The sequence below is a fragment of the Ischnura elegans genome, chromosome 11 (genome assembly GCF_921293095.1).
Source record: "Ischnura elegans chromosome 11, ioIscEleg1.1, whole genome shotgun sequence".
NCBI lineage: Eukaryota > Metazoa > Arthropoda > Insecta > Odonata > Coenagrionidae > Ischnura > Ischnura elegans.
This window is the reverse complement of record NC_060256.1, coordinates 47,038,467-47,056,953: the sequence shown is the minus strand read 5'-3', so window position 1 is coordinate 47,056,953 and position 18,487 is coordinate 47,038,467. Positions and strand designations below refer to the sequence as shown.

At 37.1% G+C, this 18,487-nt stretch overlaps 1 protein-coding gene across 3 annotated transcripts; it reads left to right on the top strand.

Moving 5' to 3' along the window:
* The first annotated feature begins 44 nt into the window (after window positions 1-44).
* Window positions 45-18,389, top strand: LOC124168099 (TIMELESS-interacting protein). Of its 3 annotated transcripts, none has more exons than XM_046546214.1 (6): window positions 45-180; window positions 368-689; window positions 9,168-9,240; window positions 9,323-9,521; window positions 9,920-10,141; window positions 16,859-18,389. In XM_046546214.1, the coding sequence occupies exons 2-6, from the start codon at window positions 536-538 to the stop codon at window positions 17,210-17,212; spliced, it is 1,002 nt and encodes a 333-aa protein (XP_046402170.1). In that variant the 5' UTR covers window positions 45-180; window positions 368-535; the 3' UTR covers window positions 17,213-18,389. The 3 variants fall into 3 exon arrangements, with proteins under 3 accessions (XP_046402170.1, XP_046402169.1, XP_046402168.1); XM_046546213.1 differs by having other exon boundaries at window positions 77-251; XM_046546212.1 differs by having other exon boundaries at window positions 82-689.
* The last annotated feature ends 98 nt before the right edge of the window (window positions 18,390-18,487 follow it).

Genomic DNA, 18,487 nt, shown 5'->3' with positions numbered 1-18,487 from the left:
ATAAGGACATTTCGTTTACTTTCTGTTTTTTCGTTCTGCATTCTAATTGGTGAAATCACGGAATGACGGAATCATGGAATGAGCAACAGTTACAGCAAGGAAGGAAAATAACAGGAAGTTATTTAACAGAAGAGGAAATCAAGAAGTATAATTCCAGTGTTATCATTGTTCAACCGTCAAGTGAGTTATAATGCCTAGCAAACCCGGCGATGATAACTCGGGAGCGGAGGAAACTAAGCCGTTGGAAAACGGTCAGAGTGAAGAAGTTCCCCCTAAAGAGCTAACGCTGACAGATCACTTGAACAAGAAATTGCTGTCCTCATTTTTGGAGCGGGTGAATTCAAACTCTGGTTTCAATAATTTTCAGCAATCCGAGGACACGCCTCTGAATGACGGGGAGGACGAATTTCAAGCCTGACTTCATTTGTTGATATCTATAGCAGAGCCATCTGCAAAAGACCTTGCTGTTGTAGGCGGGAATTTATCTTTGGTGTAGAGAGTTAGGTGGTGGTGTATTTTTTCTTGTTAACTGAAGATGTTCGATGGAGATGAGTATGAAGACCAACTCCTCGGTGATCCTAATCAACTCGACGATCTCGTTGAAGCACGCGACTTAAATCCATTGGTAGATGAGGAGGCTGCGGATGATGTGGACGATGCCGAGGCAGAAGGGCAAGACCAGGATAAAGGTAATTATGACTCGGTTGTTATTGGTACCTCGCGTTTCGAAACGTAAGCATTTATCGTCCCGCTAGCTAGGACTCACCATTTCTTGAAAGTGCTACACGGACATCGATTCAACGTCCTCCTAGGGAAAACATGATGGAAGAATTTGGGGTTGTCGCTTTGCCTTGGGTTAGAAGCTGTTTTGTAAATAGCCTTGTCTACGCCCAAATAAGCTTAAATTATATGTTGTGTATTGAAATAGGAAATATAACTAGACATATTTCTTCAAAGGTGGTGTAATAAGCTTTGTGTAACTATCACCCGGTCTCTAATAATGTATGTCATATTTATCAGCAACATGTGTTTTTACGAGAGAAGGAAGAGAGACCCCGTCTTCGTTATGCCTATTTATACAAAAGTACCTACCTATTTGTTAAGTTTTGTTTGAGTATCAGAATGGTCATCATTGCATGTTATTATAATGTGAATTTTAATGAATTTCTGATATCTACTATCCATACTATTCATTGGAAGTTGGATGTTTTGATGGCTAGGAGAATGTATTTACCTGTGCTACTTGGACTGCATCAACATCGTCGGCCATCAATCCTAAAGGCCTGGTTACACAGTACATTAACACCTACCAGTTAATGTACGTTTGCATGAATGATTTTGGTGGAACGGAACATGTACGAATGCATGAACCAAATTAGAACAGGTTCTATTTTCCGTTCATGCATTCGCACAAGTTGGGTGGTTACACGGTGCATTTTGGCGTTCATTCTCGCATTCATCCATTTAGACTTTAACCCGTACGTGTTAATGTATCGTGTAACCAGGCCTTAAGATTGGTTTGATACAGCTCTCCTCTCAATTCTCCTGTTAGCTAATAGCAGAGAGGAGAAGAGAGGGCCAGCCTTTATGGGGAAAAGGATATACATTTGTTGTTGTGAATTGCTGTCGAGAGAGGGCAGTGGCGTACTCTCGCACGGGTAAGCTGACCTTGGGTCCTCTCCCTCCCTTCTTTCCCCTCACTGTTTGACGGGGGGACACTCGTGACATTCAACACCTCAGTCCGACGGGAGACGAAATCAGATCGGGCTGTGTGAGGGAGAGAGCTGTTGGGAAAAAAGAAGCATGGATAGGAGGGATTTTTTTATCGCCTGGCGAGCTGCGTCTTCCACAAATCCTTTCCTCATCTCTCTGCTTGGCTCTTCCCGTTACTACTGAAAACACTTTTACAACATGCAGCTGTGAATAACTGTTGAAACAGTCTCATACAGTTCAAAGAATGCGGTCCGAAGGCAAGAGAGAAAAAAAATTCAGGGCACCGGGACCCCCGGTTTGATGGTTATAAGTGAAAATGAAGCATCCTTCATTATTGAAAACTCAAAATTATGTAATCTAACCTTGAATTAATCATCGCTTCCGCAAAAATATTATCCATCAGTCCGAAAGAACAGATTCTTAAATTCTGAATGCATCTCCATTCCGGGTCATATTCCTTTAGGGTATTTTGTTCCATATTGATAAACTAAACGAATAAGCTATCAGTGAGAAAACTTCCGGGAAGTATCCGCTCGACCTCCAGGGATTTTTATGAAATTTTGAGAGGAGATATGCACGAATATCGAATGGACGTTCAGAGGATTTCAATATAAGACAAGGTCTCAGGCGTTATTTTATGGAATTGCTTCATGTTCAATGAAATAAAACATAGTTATTTTATTTCATTTAACAGAGGATTTTATATTCAGCAATGTGAGACTCAATGAGTCCTTTGACGAAGTTCTGCAGCCTTCCGCAATACGGTACTGGCACCAAGGCAAATTTGAAAGATAATAACGTTTATAGTATTTTGTCGGAAGAGATAAGCCACTTTGTGAAACTTATTGGGCTCCATTAAATGAGGCAATTAAATATTATCCGCTGATAAGTTGACGCAAAAGTGGAGACAAATTTATGAAAGTAGGAATCTTTCGTTCGGAGTTTCTTATTTCAGGAATGAAGAGCATATAAAACGAAAAAGTTGGCGCACAACAACATGCGAAAAGAATTACACAAAATAGTTCACTATCTCAATCCTTTTGATTAACTCAAACATTCTCCTGCGAACAGATGTTTTTTATATACGCTGAAAATAGGGTATTTTCGGACAAATTCTAAATTAAACGATCACACACACACTCCTACAAAATATTTTTCCTCTGTTGGAAGTATTTTTTAACGTCTGCAAACATTTTACTAGTTTTCAATCGTAGGGAAAATAGTCCCTAACAATGGAGGAAATTGAGGGCTTTACTTCGGGAAAATTATTTATAGAATACATGTCAGTGAAATTATCTCCGGAGGGGCTCGTCAACAGGTCGTTAGCAGCTAGAACTTTGAACTTTATGTTGCACACTGGGAATAAATACTGTAATAACATTGAAAATCAATATTGTATTGAATAATTTGTTATCTAAGACAAACAATTAGTTTTGGCTCGTTACATTCTTTGCAAAAAGTCAATAAATATCTAAAGTACATAACATCAAATATTTTGTAGCCTTCAATGAATGGATAACTCAAAATACTTACGCGATGGCGGTTTAAGGTTTTGGATGTTGGATTAAGTCCACAAAGTTTTATTTGTGATCAGGGAAGCTGAAACAGAAAAGCTCTAAAAGACTTGGTCGTCTCGTTTGAAAATCCTTATTTCGAGGTAAAAAATAGAAAAATTTATTGCATATTAGATGTGCCTCATCTAGTCAAATCTTTAAGAAATAACTTACTAGTGACTTTGTAGCGGATGGAAAAATAATTTCATTCGAAAATATCCGCAGTGTCCATAAGAGCGACACTTCGAGCTCAACCACAAGAGCGATGTGGAAATTAACGCCGGCTCATTTGTGGCCAAATGCCTTTCAGAAGATGTCAGTGAAGCTGGCTACTCAAATATTCAGTTTGTCCGTCGCCGCCGCAATCCGTGCGAGTTGCTCCACAGAAGAGCTGATACTATCATCAGCTACCTCTACTGCGGACTTCATTGAGATGATAAACAACATTTTTTATTTGCTCAACTGTAAATTAAATGTCCGCCTTTGTGATAGCAATATTAAAACCAAGGACCTGCTGCATGAAGGGTATCGGATAATGAGTGGGATAACAAAAGTAGACGGAAGTCGACCTCCGTGTTTCGACGGCTTTCTTTTGTCGATTAAGTCAATTATGGCACTTTTAGAATCTAGTGAAGAGGGAGTTGCGACAGCAAAACTAAACCAAGACGCCCTGGAAAAATTTTTATCCGTGATGAGGCAGAAGGGGAGATTTAATCGCAATCCCAAATTAAAGGGATTCAGAACGAGCTACAGGCAAGTTTCAGTGCCGAAAGAAGTTTGCTGAAACCTCCTAGATCTTCAAGCTACGACTTGGATGATAGCTACATGCTGGACATACAGAATGAGGAATGGATTAGATCCATGGAGCCATGCTCTTCAATTTTGCCTACCGATATGGAAGAAGGTGAAGAAGACACTTCAACAAACTCCTCCGAGGAGCATGTTGACGTCAACTCTGATATCGGAACGGATGTGATCACCCTCCAGGATTGCTCCGACGTATACTTCTCAGGGTACTTGGTAAGAAGAAAGATTTTCCTGTCCCAAGTGCAAGGAAATGTTTGTACACAAGGAGGACATGAGCGATAAGTCTCAACTCCTAATTTTATATAAGACCTTTCCTGGCCTGAAGAATACATCTTCTGGTCTTCATTACCCATCCAGTGACTTTTTTGTTTTTACTAAAGCTGCCTTGAAAGTTTCCAAAGGAATTTTCAAAAAAATTCACATAAACAAAATGTAAGAAAAAATTTGATTTCTAAGTTGAAAAGAAATCTGAAATAGAAACTAGAGGGCCACACCGACGCGAGCATTCCATTTGAATGCAAATTGCATCTATTCTATGCATTTGACCTGCTTTTTACGTGCCCAATTTAAAAAATTGTAAATGGATGTCAGTCAGTAAACGCAATAGCAGAGATAAGATAAGAATTTTGTCTCACAAATAAAAAAAAGTGGTAAATATGTGTTTGTAGTAAAAAACTGAAGTTAGTACACTCTTCTTTACACAAATCATGCTATTTTATTCTCTCCATCAAAAAACTCATTTTTTATAAAATTACTCTTTACTGAAAATATTCTCTGGAAATCTCTTGAACGACTATAAAAACGATATCGAAGGTCATCGGATTTATTTATACCAAAATAGAAAGTAATTTTCAATGATTACAAGCTTGAACGTTTTGAGATAAGTTAGAAGACAAATTACCTTAACATGGCAATTAATTATATTAAATAAATACTATATTAATTTCTTAATTAGTAAATCATGGCTCCAAAATACTTGGAATCAATCATAAGCTGAAACAGTAAAGTTAACGGTTCACTTTCTAGGATATTTGTCTTCGAATGAGGTAAAAATTCTTTGGCGCCGAAAAAATTCAAGAATTAAGAATTGAGTTCGACTTATTACGTGATAGACGGATAGATTCAGGGTGTAACTTGATGTAACTGTATTGAACTACACAAAAAACTACAGTAGCAGAGAAAAAGCTTCAAATGGTAACTCAGGTGAATAGTGGCAACAGCTCTCTGAAATATTATATACTATCAAAATATGTATGGACTGTCTTGAAACATTTAATGCCCACATTGCACTAAAGAATTTTATAAAGATGTTTTAAACGGCCTACGTAAAATTGACAAAATTCAATGCGGTCAAGTAATTTTAATGTTGTTTTGAAAAAATGCAGACTAATCGAAAATGATGGGAAGTATATGTGAGCGTGTATATGGAGTTTCTATCGGGAAAAATAGAAACCTAGTCGCAAAAATGGTTTCCTCATCTATGAAATATTAATTTTCGGATTTTTGTAGAAGTGAATGTTGTGAAAACTTATAAAGCATCCCGCACTGGTGTTATTAAAAAAACAATACGATTTAATTACTTACCACAATAGGGATACCAGAAGATCTTCTCCATACAAAGACAGAAATTCAAGATTCTTGACGCGGTAAACGCAGAAGTAAAATGATAGTAAATGGAGCCTAGAACCTTGAACACTGAAAATTGTGTTATAAATTATGATACAGCAACCGATGTTTTTTAGAGTATATGTATACAAGGGCCGACAAGCCCATCTACAGCAGACAAGTCTTTCTACAACCAAAATTGGTAAACCTTCTTAAAAATGAAAAATAAACCTTTGCTATTCTCTCGAGAAACCCACTACTCATCCTCCGAAAACATTGTCTTTGGTCAGAATAACTCCCCAAATTAGTGAAAATAAACTTTATGTTGGGTAGCAAGGCCCCAGAATTCGAAACCACCTCATTATAAAGACCCAAGGCGAAATTCGTCGTTCCAAGCCGTCAAAATTTGCTTTATTTCCTGAATAAGTAAGTAAGTATTGAAGTTACAGCGAATCAGTATTCTCCTTTAGGGATATGTAACGAAGGAGTACATATTTCCTAGTAAGCATTGACAAAAATATCCTTTCCCGCTCGAGAATTTTCTCTCCGCGCGCATGGAGGTTGCGAGAAGCTCGGCTCAGTGGCGCCGTAATATTTTTTCGTAATATCAAAACCTTGTAACTCCCTTCCAAATTGAGATAGGTAAATGATTTTTTCACTAAAAATAGCTATATAGTTTTCTTCAAATTTGATTCACAGCATATAGGGACCTATGATGTAAGAAACGTAAGTTAGTAGGCGACTACTTTTTACCTTACAAAAATCCCAATTTTCTTGTCCTGGTGGGTGTAACATCGGTATAACAATTTTTTTCCCAATAACTTTAAAAAAAAGTGAAAACCTTCAAAGAGAAAATAGTATGAAGAAATTTATGCAGAAGATTCAATTCAATACACTCAACGGTTAGGCGGCAATTGCGAGAAGAAGACAAAGTAAAAATATACACGTTTCTAACGGAAAGTTAAGGAAATGTTTTTTATAGCTTTTGTTATAACTTTTATTGAAAAACTATTGGTACCAATGAATGAAGCGTCTTATTCTACATTAGAATGCATTTTTTAACTAATGCAGGGCGCAATCTTAATTTTCATGCTGTAATTGACGACTTGGAACCGCGCTCCCAGCCTTATGGAGAATAACATGGGAAACGAATCTCCTTAAGAAACCATACTGTCAACTGAATGTGGAGCGCTTTATACGACGAGAGTCAAATAGCCCGCGCGATTGGAGCTGTGAGCCTTAGAGCCATCTGAGCCACAGCTCCAGAACTACGTCAAAAACGCATACGCTCTGATAACATGGGCTTGGTCCTCCTCTCCTCGCTAATAGTTAAACATGCTCGTGATTCCTCTACTTGGGGCGTCGGGCAAGGTATGTACGGATTTGTGTTCTTAATAATTCATTGTTCCACATTAAAGCAGATATAAAATAAAGGTTGAGAGAGATTCTTGTTCAGAGGTGTAACTGATTAGGTAGAGAATTGAACTAGGATGGGTGCACATGAATTATATAGCAATATTATTCAAATACATAGCAGACTTGACCTCCCTTTAGAAGTTGTATATACCCTTCATACTGTCCACTTTACACAAATAGCTCACTCATGCCACGTACCTATCAAGGCAGCTTGCTGGGTAGTATGTAGATGTGACGGTACTGATGAAACATTGAACCCTATGGCAGAACAAATTTTAAACTCGGTACATTTGGAGCATGTATCATTTCCCTGTCTGCTTTGTAAAGTTATGGGGATAATGTTGTATGCCACTAGTTAATCCACCCGTGTAAACTAGGAATGACTGTGCTGGAGTAATGGAGTGCAGTACCAATCCAGAACTTTAACTACATAATGACGTAGCATTGTCATGGAGTGAAAATTCGGGCTGAAAAAAGATAAGTACTACTATTCCTTGACCTGCTAGAATGTTTCATCTTATTGTTAGTATCAACAGTTGAAGAATGATGAAACACAGTTTGCTTTGGGGGTGCGCATAAGATGAAAGAAATGCAGGCTTTGTGAGGTTTTCTTATTAAAACAGAAGAGTTAAATATAGGGTTTTCAGATATAAAGTACATTATATTGGAAGAATCATCATATAAATAATACCTAGTCATGTGACCATGTCACTTTTTAGTTATAAGTGAATGGGTTACGTAATTGAATTCGAATCCACATTGGCTACATCAAAACGGCCCAATAATCTGTTAAAGAAGTGTGAAAAAGCATACCCTTAGAGTGCTCGAAAGTTTTTTTACGTTTTACACGCCAACTGTGGCATTAACCCAAAATTTGTATGACTACCTGGATATGTTGCACTTGGGCACTTTCCCTCACCATAACTTGGATGACTGAGGGGCTTAACACTACCAGACCAGCCCACGTGGCAAGGGGTGCTTCCTGCTCAGTAGGTCTCCTCTGCAATGGCTTGGATCTAAAATCATGAACTCTCGCTGCCCAAGGGTTGAATATTATTTGCTAATTGTATGTGAGTTGCTAAAGTTAGTCTTCTTTGTTTGAGAAATGTTAAAATAAAGTTAAGCTGCCCCTAATAAATATTAATGGCTCTTCGAAATAAGCTATTTCTTCGTGAAATTGCAATGCCCAGTTGTTGTAATTATATACCTTTTCAGATTTAATGTAATACAACTTTGTTTCTTGGTATGTAAAAATTGGTTGATGTTCTCATTGTATGTTGGAGTTTTAGTGGAAGAATTTCTCACTGTCTTAAGGGTCTGCCCTGAGGATGGCAAGGAAGTCTCCCAAAAAAACGCGAGCCAAATTGTAATCATAAAAAAATTTGAGGACGAGTACTAACAACACATTTGCTGGGCAAGTTTATCTTTCATAATAATCCTCTGTTAGGAAAAAATCCACTCAGTGTCCATACTTGTCTGGGAAATTAGATTCTGGTTAGAGAAAAACTTAAAGAGGCACAGCAGTGGCAATTGGCAGAGTGAAGCATTGATTTATTTGAGCGGCAAGGTGGGCTTTTTGTTTGCTGTCATAAAAGCATAGAGAAGAGGGTGAAAGTGCACGCACAGGTACAAAATTTGGCTTACCTTAAGGCCAAGAGGGCTAAGTTAGCGGCTGAGAAGGATGCAGAAATAAGTGTGAATGATGACCAGATTGCTACATTAACGGCAACCAAAGCATAGTTTTTGTTTTTTGACCGGATTTGTGTGATTTTAAAAAATCTTACATTTTTAATAAAAACTGCTTAAGTTTGATGTTGTTTTTTTTTTGCTGGAATATTTTTCTCTCAAAAGTAGAATTGTAAGATATGTCCCAACAACACGTGTAGTAATTAATGAATTTTATTTCAAAGTGTTCATTGCTGCATTTCTCTTATAAGTCCCTATGTAAGAGTGTTTTGCCAATGCTATGAATTCATGGAAATTAAAAAAAAATTGATTAGAAATCAAAATTGGAAAGTTGGTATGAGCCTTAATATTGTCAGCTGGAGTAATTTACCTTGGTTTTTTATGTAGGTGAAGACAACACAGGGGATAAGAAAAAGAGGAGAAGAATTCTAAATCCACAGCCAAAACTAGATGCTATTAGGTAGGAAAGATTATTTTTTCATTGATACTGGTCTTTTTGAAAAAATTTCCTAAGTGGTATGATTAATAAAAAATTTTAATAGGTTGACTGGTCCACGTGGTATTGCAACAATTGAAGGTTTATTTAAGGATTTCAAATTTCTTGGTAATGGATATGAAGAGCAAGACCTAAAGAGGATACTAGGACGCCTGGAAGTTTGGGGAAATAGGTTATTTCCAAAGTATCAGTTTGATGATTTGCTGGACAAAATAGAAAAGCTAGGTTCCAAGAAGCCAGTTATGGTGAGTATTCCTGGTTATGTTACCCAATATGTGATTCATGATGCTTCTGTGGTGAAATAAATGCCTGCAAAGTTTACATTATTCCTAGAACTGGCTAAACCAAACTATCCTCATGATAGTGGTCACATACTTGAAATGTTCTGGTGATAATTTATGGATATGAGTAAGTAGCATTAGCTCTAAAGCAATTGTGTAATTTCCAAAGTTATTTACCCTTTGAATTGAACTTGGTTGGTAAAATCTTGGAGGATATTTTTTTGGTCAAAATTTTATTTATCGGAATCATTTTTTTGACCTACCATATGAGTGATTGGATCTGATCTCTTAGCGTCAGTTCAGTCGGTGAGTTGGTTGTTGTGATTCTTCCATGTAACCAGGTTCTTTATTCTTATTTCCAGAATTTTGTGAATAAAATACGATTGGGAATGGTCACTGAAGACTCTGTTGCTGAGCATCATGATGATGTGATTGAGGACGATGATATGGACTTGGATGATATGCCCCTACGAAATGAGAGAAATGCAGAGGCTGATGACTTGTTCACTCGATTGTTAGATGAGCAACTGTCACAAGTTGAAAGTCAACAACAACAACAAATCAAACCACCTCCACCACAACCTGTGAGTTTTCATAGTCGATCTTTTTCAGTTTATGTCTGTAATGCTTAGTGGTTGATCTAAAATTTCATAATCCATTTCTAAGAATTTACTTTTATTTTTTTTTATTTATTTAAGTAAATTTCACATACGGCCGTGACGCCAATTTACAGTGAAATTTTTAACAATGACATGAATCAGCCACAATACAATAACAATATAAAAACAAACAAAGAATTAACCAGAAGGGAAGTATAACATTCAATTAGCAGACATATGGGTCAGAGCTTGTGCGGTGAATTTTTTGCGGGTCAGGTAAAAAGGATCTGTGGAAGGAGGGAGCGAATTTAGAAGGGAGGAGAGGCGATATAAAGGTGAGCGCTTGGTCAGGGAAATTCTGGGAATAGGCAGATGGAGTAGGGAGAGCGAGCGGGTGGAACGAGTCTGTATTCTAAAATTCAAGAGAGAGATGAGTTCAGGGCAGTCAAAAGTGGAGTTCAAGATAATTTAGTCGAGTCAAAGAAATTTAAATTTACAGATTCATCATACCTTTAAGTCTTGATTTTATAATATGTGGGTTGATCTCATTGCTAAACAAGTTTATTGATGTATTTAAATTTGATTAGAATGCTAAATTGAGATTCAGCTTTTTGTTGCACTTCTTCCTTGTGACCTTTTTTTAACGGAACAAATGAAGAGCTTGGAAAAATTAATTATATTTGCATAGAGGTATTAAAATTTTGTATTTTTTCGGGATATTAGATATTATTTCTTTCAGTTTCAGGTATTATGCATTTATCTTCCAGGTGCTTAGTTTATGAGTGTATGTGACCCCCTTTTGCCTTTTCTTAGTGTTTAACTTGGAGTGCTTGTTTACTCTTTCAAAGTTTTTATGCTTCTTTTAAATCCATAGAAAAATTCAAAAAGTGGTTTTAACATATTTAATTCCTTCTATGTGTCCAGACACCAAGAAAAACTTGGAATTCTCAGGGAAATTTAAAGTCATGAAAGACCAGGGAAAACTTGATAAAAAATTTCTAATTTTTCTGACAAACATAGAAATAGCTACCGATTTACTCTAGGACACAGGGTATCCTTGTCATTCTTCTTTTTGGCTTAGCAAAGTACTGGACCCTTATGTTGTAATTTTCTTTGTCGTGATAAATTTGTGAATTTAGTCATGGCTGTGCGACTAAACTAAATGAAAATCTTTAGATCGTTCTTCTCATGGAATGGTTTACCACTTTTTTAGAATCAGTAAATTCGGCTTCACAAGTGGTAGCCGGCATCGCCAAATTGACGGCACCTTAATTCTCCATCCTTTCTCCTCTGCTCTTTTCCCTGTCAACGAAGGAATCAGCTGGTTCCTTATCATGATAGTGCCTCCTTTTTTTTCCTACCCTTTGTCCTGCCTCGTGGAGTCTGTAAAAAAAGGCCTGGACTTATGAGCATTGATTAGAGAATGTATCCCCAAGGGTCCACCCTGAGTGTCCATTACTGTTGCTTGTTCCACCTCTTTACTTTATGTTCAGGCTTACTTAAGCCACTCTAAAAACTTATTTACATTGAAATAAGTGGAAGAAATAAAAACGGCTAATCAACAACTTAATTCAACAACAACAACCATGAGCCTCGGTATAGTTGCCATGAGAATTTAAGAACCTGGATGGCGTAGTGGTCTGCGCAGTGGTCCGGAAAGCCCAAGGTCCGTGGTTCGATTCCCGGTCCAGGGGAATTTTTTCTCATTGATTTTCTTGTATATTTCTCCACCGTTCACGCGGCAGGGTTTGGAATGTTACACATACTGCTTTGCACGGCTTTAGCGCAGGTTTGAGGCTCTCAACCGGTTGTGGCTTCTTGGAAGTCCTTTCTCCCTCGCATTGCCATCCTTGATGGACCACGAGGGCCTAACACCTAGTACCATGAGCCTCGGTATAATTGCCATGAGAATTAAAGAACCTGGATACCGTAGTGGTCTGCACAGTGGCCCGGAAAGCCAAAGGTCCGTGGTTCGATTCCCGGACAGGGGAATTTTTTCTCATGGCAATTCTTGTAAACTTAATCCAAGTTTCACATGCTTCCAGCACAAATTGTTGGAGGCATAGTGAATTCTAGAAAACCCAAATATTTTCCAGGGGAAACTCGGAAACACAGAAAACAGTGTACACAAAGAAATCCCTGATACTATTCTATAAATTGGCAGACAGTGTACAGCTATATTCTCTTCTAAATATTTTTGTATAACTTATAGGCTACAAAGGATTTTTTGTGTGTAAATAATAGCTTGAATGAATCACAATGGAGAATTAAGGATTGCTATATTATAAAAATGTTATGAAAACCTTAACAAGAAGACGGAACAACCTTATAGGCCACATCTTGAGACATGATGGCCTGATGAAGACAAGCGTCGAAGGACAAGTGGAAGGCAAGAATGGAAAAGGGAGACCTCGAACAAAATATATGGAACAAGTGAAGAAGGATGTAAAAGAGAAGAAATATGTAGATGTGAAAAGATTAGCTGATAGGAGAACTGAGTGGAGAGCTGCGTCAAACCAATCCTAGGATTGTTGACCAGTGATGATGTTGATGATGTTAGTGTAGCAAATAATTTCTTTCAACCTGATTTTGAATCACTTGAAATTATCAGAAAGAAGCAGACTATCCAGTTGCTAGTTGGACATTGTCAATTTCAATATTCTTTGCATTAAATGTAATATTGTGGTGTATGATGAGTACATTCTCATCATTGTTCCAATTTTAGGTGTATTCCCTGCTGCTATTGTTCACTTATTAACTGTTCACTTGCCCTCGAATGAAGATTTTATAGTCACTTGCTGGTCAATGCTGCTGCTTTCTTATTTCTGTTTTTGAAAAATGATTGTACAGTTATTATATACATCATTTGGATTTCTTTGCTGCTATTATGACTTGAGGTTTTTCTGATATTATCTTGGGATGAACTTCTCCCTCACTTAACTCTAAACATTTTTTGTAGCATAGTTTTTTAGCTTTAGTAGCATACTATAGGTATATTATTTTGAGTGCATGACGATATTGTCTCCGTTATAATAACTTGTTGCACTCTTCCCTCATTAAACTGTAAATAAAAAATCAAGGTTTTTATTGTGTAGTCATTGGAAATTTGCGGAATACAAAAGGAAAAAGATTGTCGTGAACAGTCTTTGATTAGAGATAGCAAGTTATTACATGTTGTCTATGCCCCGTGTGAAAAGTAGAGAATCCTTGTTTACCATACCAAAGGTTAAAGATTCAAGTCCCCCATGGAAAGGTTACTCCCATTGAATACATGGCTGTTTATAATAGGGTGGTTTCCTATTATTTTTTTATTACCTAAATTGAAAGATTATTACTCCTGGAGTACACATTTCACACTTTCAGATTTTTAAATGACGATATAAATTTTTTGCGATTAAATGAAATAGAAAATTTTCAAGCGCGTGAAAATGCGACGGCTAAGTATGAATGCTGGGAAAACCCCGTGTGACGTCATTCTGGTTCTTGCTGTCATCGTGTGAGATGACCTTGGGGCAAGGCTTTGAGCGCTGATACGACGCAGGCTGCTAGAAGGTAGCAGAGTACCCTTCTAGCTGGTAGCGCTTGGCTTAAATAAGGATTATTAAAAGCTTATCAAACGAAGGAAACTTTACGACCTTAAGCAATTTTAATAGGTGATTATTAAGAGATGTTTCCCTGAGCTCTGTGCCTCATGCATGCATTGGTAATCTTAGACGATCTAAAACTCCTATCTATTTGTATAGAAACTAGGTCCCTGTGACGTCACGTGGAGTGGCATCGCATAGGCGCCAATCTGGCCTTTTTCAAGTGCGGTTAAAATTGACCATTAACATTCGTCTAAACTGGGATTTCTGAAACCAAATAATTTGTATATTATGAAAACAAAATCAATGCCTTTCGTTTTCTTTGATGAAGGAAACTACCCTATTGAACCCTTTTATCTGTCATGTTCCCTGAAACAAGGCCATGCACTGCAGCTGTAAGGGAATCAGAATTATTTTCTGCTAGATTTGGTGTCAAAAACAGATATTGTTACTTCTTTCTGCAAAGGTAGATGCTAAGCCACAAAACTCTTTGCTAGTGTTGCCATTTTAAGGATATATTTTAAATCGCAAATTTTGTTCTGTGCTATTGTCATGCTGTTGCTCTGTTTTCTGCTATGTGAGAGGAATATATTTGGAAAAATTACAAAAAGTCTGTATTTATAGTACTTGTCAGATTGTATAATAAACCTGATCGCACAATTTTGGCCCTGTCAAATAGCATTTGAAAAGATCAGAATATTTTTGTTGTAAATTGCCTGATTTACAAGGGGCAAACCTCAGGTTTTTTTAGATGCCGCTGCAGACATTGTGTGTGTAGTTTAGAAAAACGACTTTTGGTGATATAAGTTATCTTTCCAATGAAAGTCTAGATTTTTACAGGGTTATTAACTCATTGTAGTAACTTAAAACAAACCTCAACCCCAATATTTTCCTATTTTTTTTGCAACTAAGATACCTTTAGTCATGACTCTTCCTCATGTTTATTATTCTGTGTCAAGTGTTTTCATCTGAAAATATTAGGTGTGCAATTAATTTCCCGCTGTTTGTTATGGCTCTAGCAGGGATTGCAGGTCGATTTCGACTCATTGGAAACTAAAATAAAATTTCAAGACACAGAAATAATATGCCATGCCAACAGTAACTGGGACCGTGTCGTAAAGGAAGCAGTGGAAATCAGACTTGAGAAGAGAAAAATGAAAAGAGACGCCGGCTTCCATCTGAGCAATGCGTGGAAGCCAGCCCTGAAAAAACTGAAGGGGGAGAGGAGATGCATTGGCCCGACCGTCGACCAATCAGAGCCCACCTGAACCCAATGCGAAGGTATATAAGACGGACACATCTTGGCTACTCCATTCACCCTGAAGACGATGGCAGACTTAGCCTTCAAAACGTCGGTGCAGAAAAACCTTTGGACCCGGCTGGAAACCCAAGAACTCTTCCTCCAGTCTATTCGCCGGGAAAACCTTAGATCCTTCGTCATGAACCAAGCTTAGACATTTGGTAAACAAACCACTTCACGACATTGGTGAGTTTGTTTTGGCGTGAAATCCTTATTGTTGTGTGAAAACGTCCGAGTTATTGCCAAGCAATCATCATTTGTGGGAAGAGTTGATTTTCTTCTTTAATTTGAATAAAACAGCAGTTAAAGCATATCGAGGGCTTCAAAAAGTTTTCGGAGATGATGCTATAAGTTGAACAACACATCGTGACTGGTTCCATTGCTTCAAAAACAGTCATTCAATGTTGACAACTATCCGTGTGAAGGAAGTCCAAAATCCTCTGAAGACACTAAAATGGAGGCATTGCTCTATGAAGATCAATGCCAAACTCAAGAAGAGCTTGCTTCAGCATTAGCAGTTACTCGCCTAGCCATTTCTAAGCAGTTGCATGTGATAGGAATGATTCAAAAGTAAGGAACTTGGGTTTCTTATGATTTGAAGCCAAGGGACATTGAGCGACATTTCCTCACCTTTGAAAAACAGCTCCATCGTCAAAAAAAAAGAAAGGTTTTTTTCATCGCATCATCACTAGTGATGAAAAATGGATTTATTACAGAAACTTGAAGAGAAGAAAGTCTTTGGGACTGTGTGGTCATAGCTCTTATGCTGTCGGCTCGGCCGATATTCACGCTGTGATGGTTATGCTATGTGTTTAGTGGGACCAGGTCGGTATTATTGACTATGAACTGTCGAAACCAAACAAAAGCATTACTGGGTTACGGTATGGAATCCAATTGATGCGATTGAGCTGAGTACCGTGTGGCAAATGGCCACAATATAATCAGAGGCACGACAAAGTGATTCTACAGCAGGACAACGCCCGTCCTCATGTTGCCAAACCTGTTAAAACCTACCTGGAAACACTCAAATGTCCTCAAAAGTCCCGAAAGACCCGCTATATTCATCAGATATTGCTCTGTCTGATTATCACTTGTTCGGTTTGATGGCACATGGACAGGCTGTTCAGCAGTTTCACTCAAATGAAGACCTCAAAAAATTGCTTGATTAGTGGATAGCCTCATAAGATGAACACCTTTTCCGGTATGGTATTCAAGCTCTGCCAGAAAGATGGGAAAAAGTTGTAGCTATAGAAAACACTTTGAATGATTCATTAGTAACAATTTTTTTACAATTAAGTTGTGATTTCATTAATAAAACAGCGAGAACTTAGTTGTGCGCAGTTTATGAAGTAAATGAAAGAGGCATTTTGCAAAAAAAATTGGCTGGAATTTTCAAAAACTATTTGATAGGGTCTGATCAGGGTGATTCTTTTTATGTGGTTTGTTTAATTTTGAAACAGTTCCTTAAAATTCTCCTGCACTTTCAACTTAAAAGATTCAGACCACCCCAGTCAACAGGAAAACAAGGTCACATAATACAGAATAAGCATCATTAGGGTGAAGAAAGCCATCTAGTTGACTCATGAAGACGTTAATTACCACATTATACACTCCTGAGTGTTTGGGCTACTTTATTATGCACATTTTCTGTGTAATGAAAATGAGTTCTTATGTGATAGTTAGTAGAAAGTTTGAAATCATTTAAGTAGGTATGCATGTACTATTGTCCATATTTTTTATCTTGTCTGTGGTTTCTGTTATGTCATAGGTACTGCAGAAAATTGCTTCCAAAATTAATATTTTTACTTTACCTTGTAGGAAATATCTGAGGAACAGAGGCAACGTATGTTACAGAATCGTAAATTGGCCGAGGAAAGGAGGTTAGCAAGATTGAAAGCACAGCAAGAAAGAGAATCTAATTTGGAGGAATCATCCGAACTGAACCCTCCCTCACCACAAGCAGACCCCTGCAGGTCTACAGAAACTGTGGAAGAAGGTCCTCTAAAATCTATCCAAGGTGAAGTGGCTGCAACAGTCTCAGAAAAGCAGGACAGAGATGATGATGATGGAGATGTCAGTGATGCGGTGGTTTCACTTCCTGAAGAGCAGAATAATACCAGCATGGAAATCTCAACTGTCCCTGGAGAAGAGCCTGAAGGAGTCGCAGTATAGCATTTCTTAGCATTTTCATTGAACTTTTTTATGTTGCCTGTGTACATGTTTCAGTTAATAATTTTTTGAGTTAAAAATGATCCAATGGCATAGTCATTTGATGGATTGCAATAGTGTTTCTGTTTTATGGCTCATATGTATTAAACTGATAAGCAATTTCAAGGTAGTAGGTTTGTCTTATCAGCTAGTTGATACTCGTGAGTCATTTCAATAGATCATTTCAAATTTAATCATTGAGGGCGTATGTCCTATTTGTGATACATGTTATTTTATCTCATCCAAAAATTTATCTATCTATCATTATTTTTCAATGAGATCATACTCATCATCATTACTTATTGTTAATTTTGAAGCATACAATTTTTCAGGTCTGGTTCTGTCTACATGCTTGTTGCAAGCATTTAATGTCTGCAGATTTTTCTCTTGTTCTTGAAAGCCAATCATAATTTTTAATTTCTAATACCAGGTAATTTTGTGTCTATTAAAAAAATCCAGGGTTTGTTGCTTGATGCATGTCAAACAAGGGAATGAGAATGGTCATTGTTTGCATTGGAGCTGGAATTTTAGGAATATGAGAGTGGAGGAGAATAAAAGTTAATTTTTGTATAATAATAATGTTAATTTTTTGCATCATTATTCATAAGCCTAGAACCCATAATTATTATCCAAATTTGATCTTTGAAGAGAAGCTTTATTGAAGAAATATATATTTTCTATGCATTTCTTCCAGCTTTTTTATATGTATTTAAATTTAATAAACATGTAAAGAAGGAAAGATATACTCTGTGTCATAGCTGTGTTGGCTCTAACGGCGACAATACTTCAACCGCTATTTTTGTATGGTAATCACGTTAACAAGGACAACTCTGCCTGATAAATATTTTGATAAAAGACAGTATTTAACATGATCAATGGATTATATACATGTTATATTTCTAAATGAATGTATTTAAATCTCCTACATATTTTTCCATTTATAGTAACAATAATAATCTGAGGTCATCTACTCGCTGTTACTGGTATTTCCTTCTCCATGCCTTAATTTTCATTTCTGAATCCATATTTCTTTCTTGAAGTGCATTATTAAATCATCTAGTCGTGGAAAATGAAATCAGTGTAATGTACGCCATTAAAATCAGAGTTATGGAAAATAAATGTGCTTTTTATGTATTATGTATATGATGTTTCTTCTTTTGGAGCATTTTCTTATTCAAAGTCTTCCCCTCTTTTATATTGGTGATAGTTTATCAGAAGTTTTCCCTGACTTTGATGATG